At 32.8% G+C, this 308-nt stretch overlaps 1 protein-coding gene across 1 annotated transcript in view; it reads right to left on the reverse strand.

The window, feature by feature from the left end:
- Positions 1–308, reverse strand: part of cdh27 (cadherin 27) — an 8,680-nt gene extending 8,372 nt beyond the window's left edge. The window contains exon 1 of the mRNA XM_072452299.1: positions 259–308. Coding sequence (XP_072308400.1) covers positions 259–279 — 21 coding nt within the window. The 5' untranslated portion in view covers positions 280–308. The remainder of the gene's footprint in view (positions 1–258) is intronic.

Raw genomic sequence — 308 nt, forward strand, 5'->3', positions numbered from 1 at the left:
TTGCCCAACATCTAATCTCTGCTAAACAATCTGTATCTTTAACACTCATCAATAGATACTAATACTCTCACTGTCTTGTTGATGATATAAACAGTAAGTCCACAAATGAGAACTTGATGATAAAGCCAAGATACATATCAAGGTTTTTGCATACTAAATACCTATTTGAATAATTGATTCTTATACAGAGTACATTAGTCGAAATTGCATGCATCTGGTGTTTGTTTATAGAAAATAATCAGTTGCATTAGTACTCACAGTAACGATAAAGCGGAGCATGATAGGATCTGTTCTTCAATATTGCCTTG

Source organism: Eucyclogobius newberryi, unplaced genomic scaffold (genome assembly GCF_026437365.1).
Source record: "Eucyclogobius newberryi isolate DKJ021-1_F unplaced genomic scaffold, fEucNew1.0.hap1 SCAF_19, whole genome shotgun sequence".
NCBI classification, from domain to species: domain Eukaryota; kingdom Metazoa; phylum Chordata; class Actinopteri; order Gobiiformes; family Gobiidae; genus Eucyclogobius; species Eucyclogobius newberryi.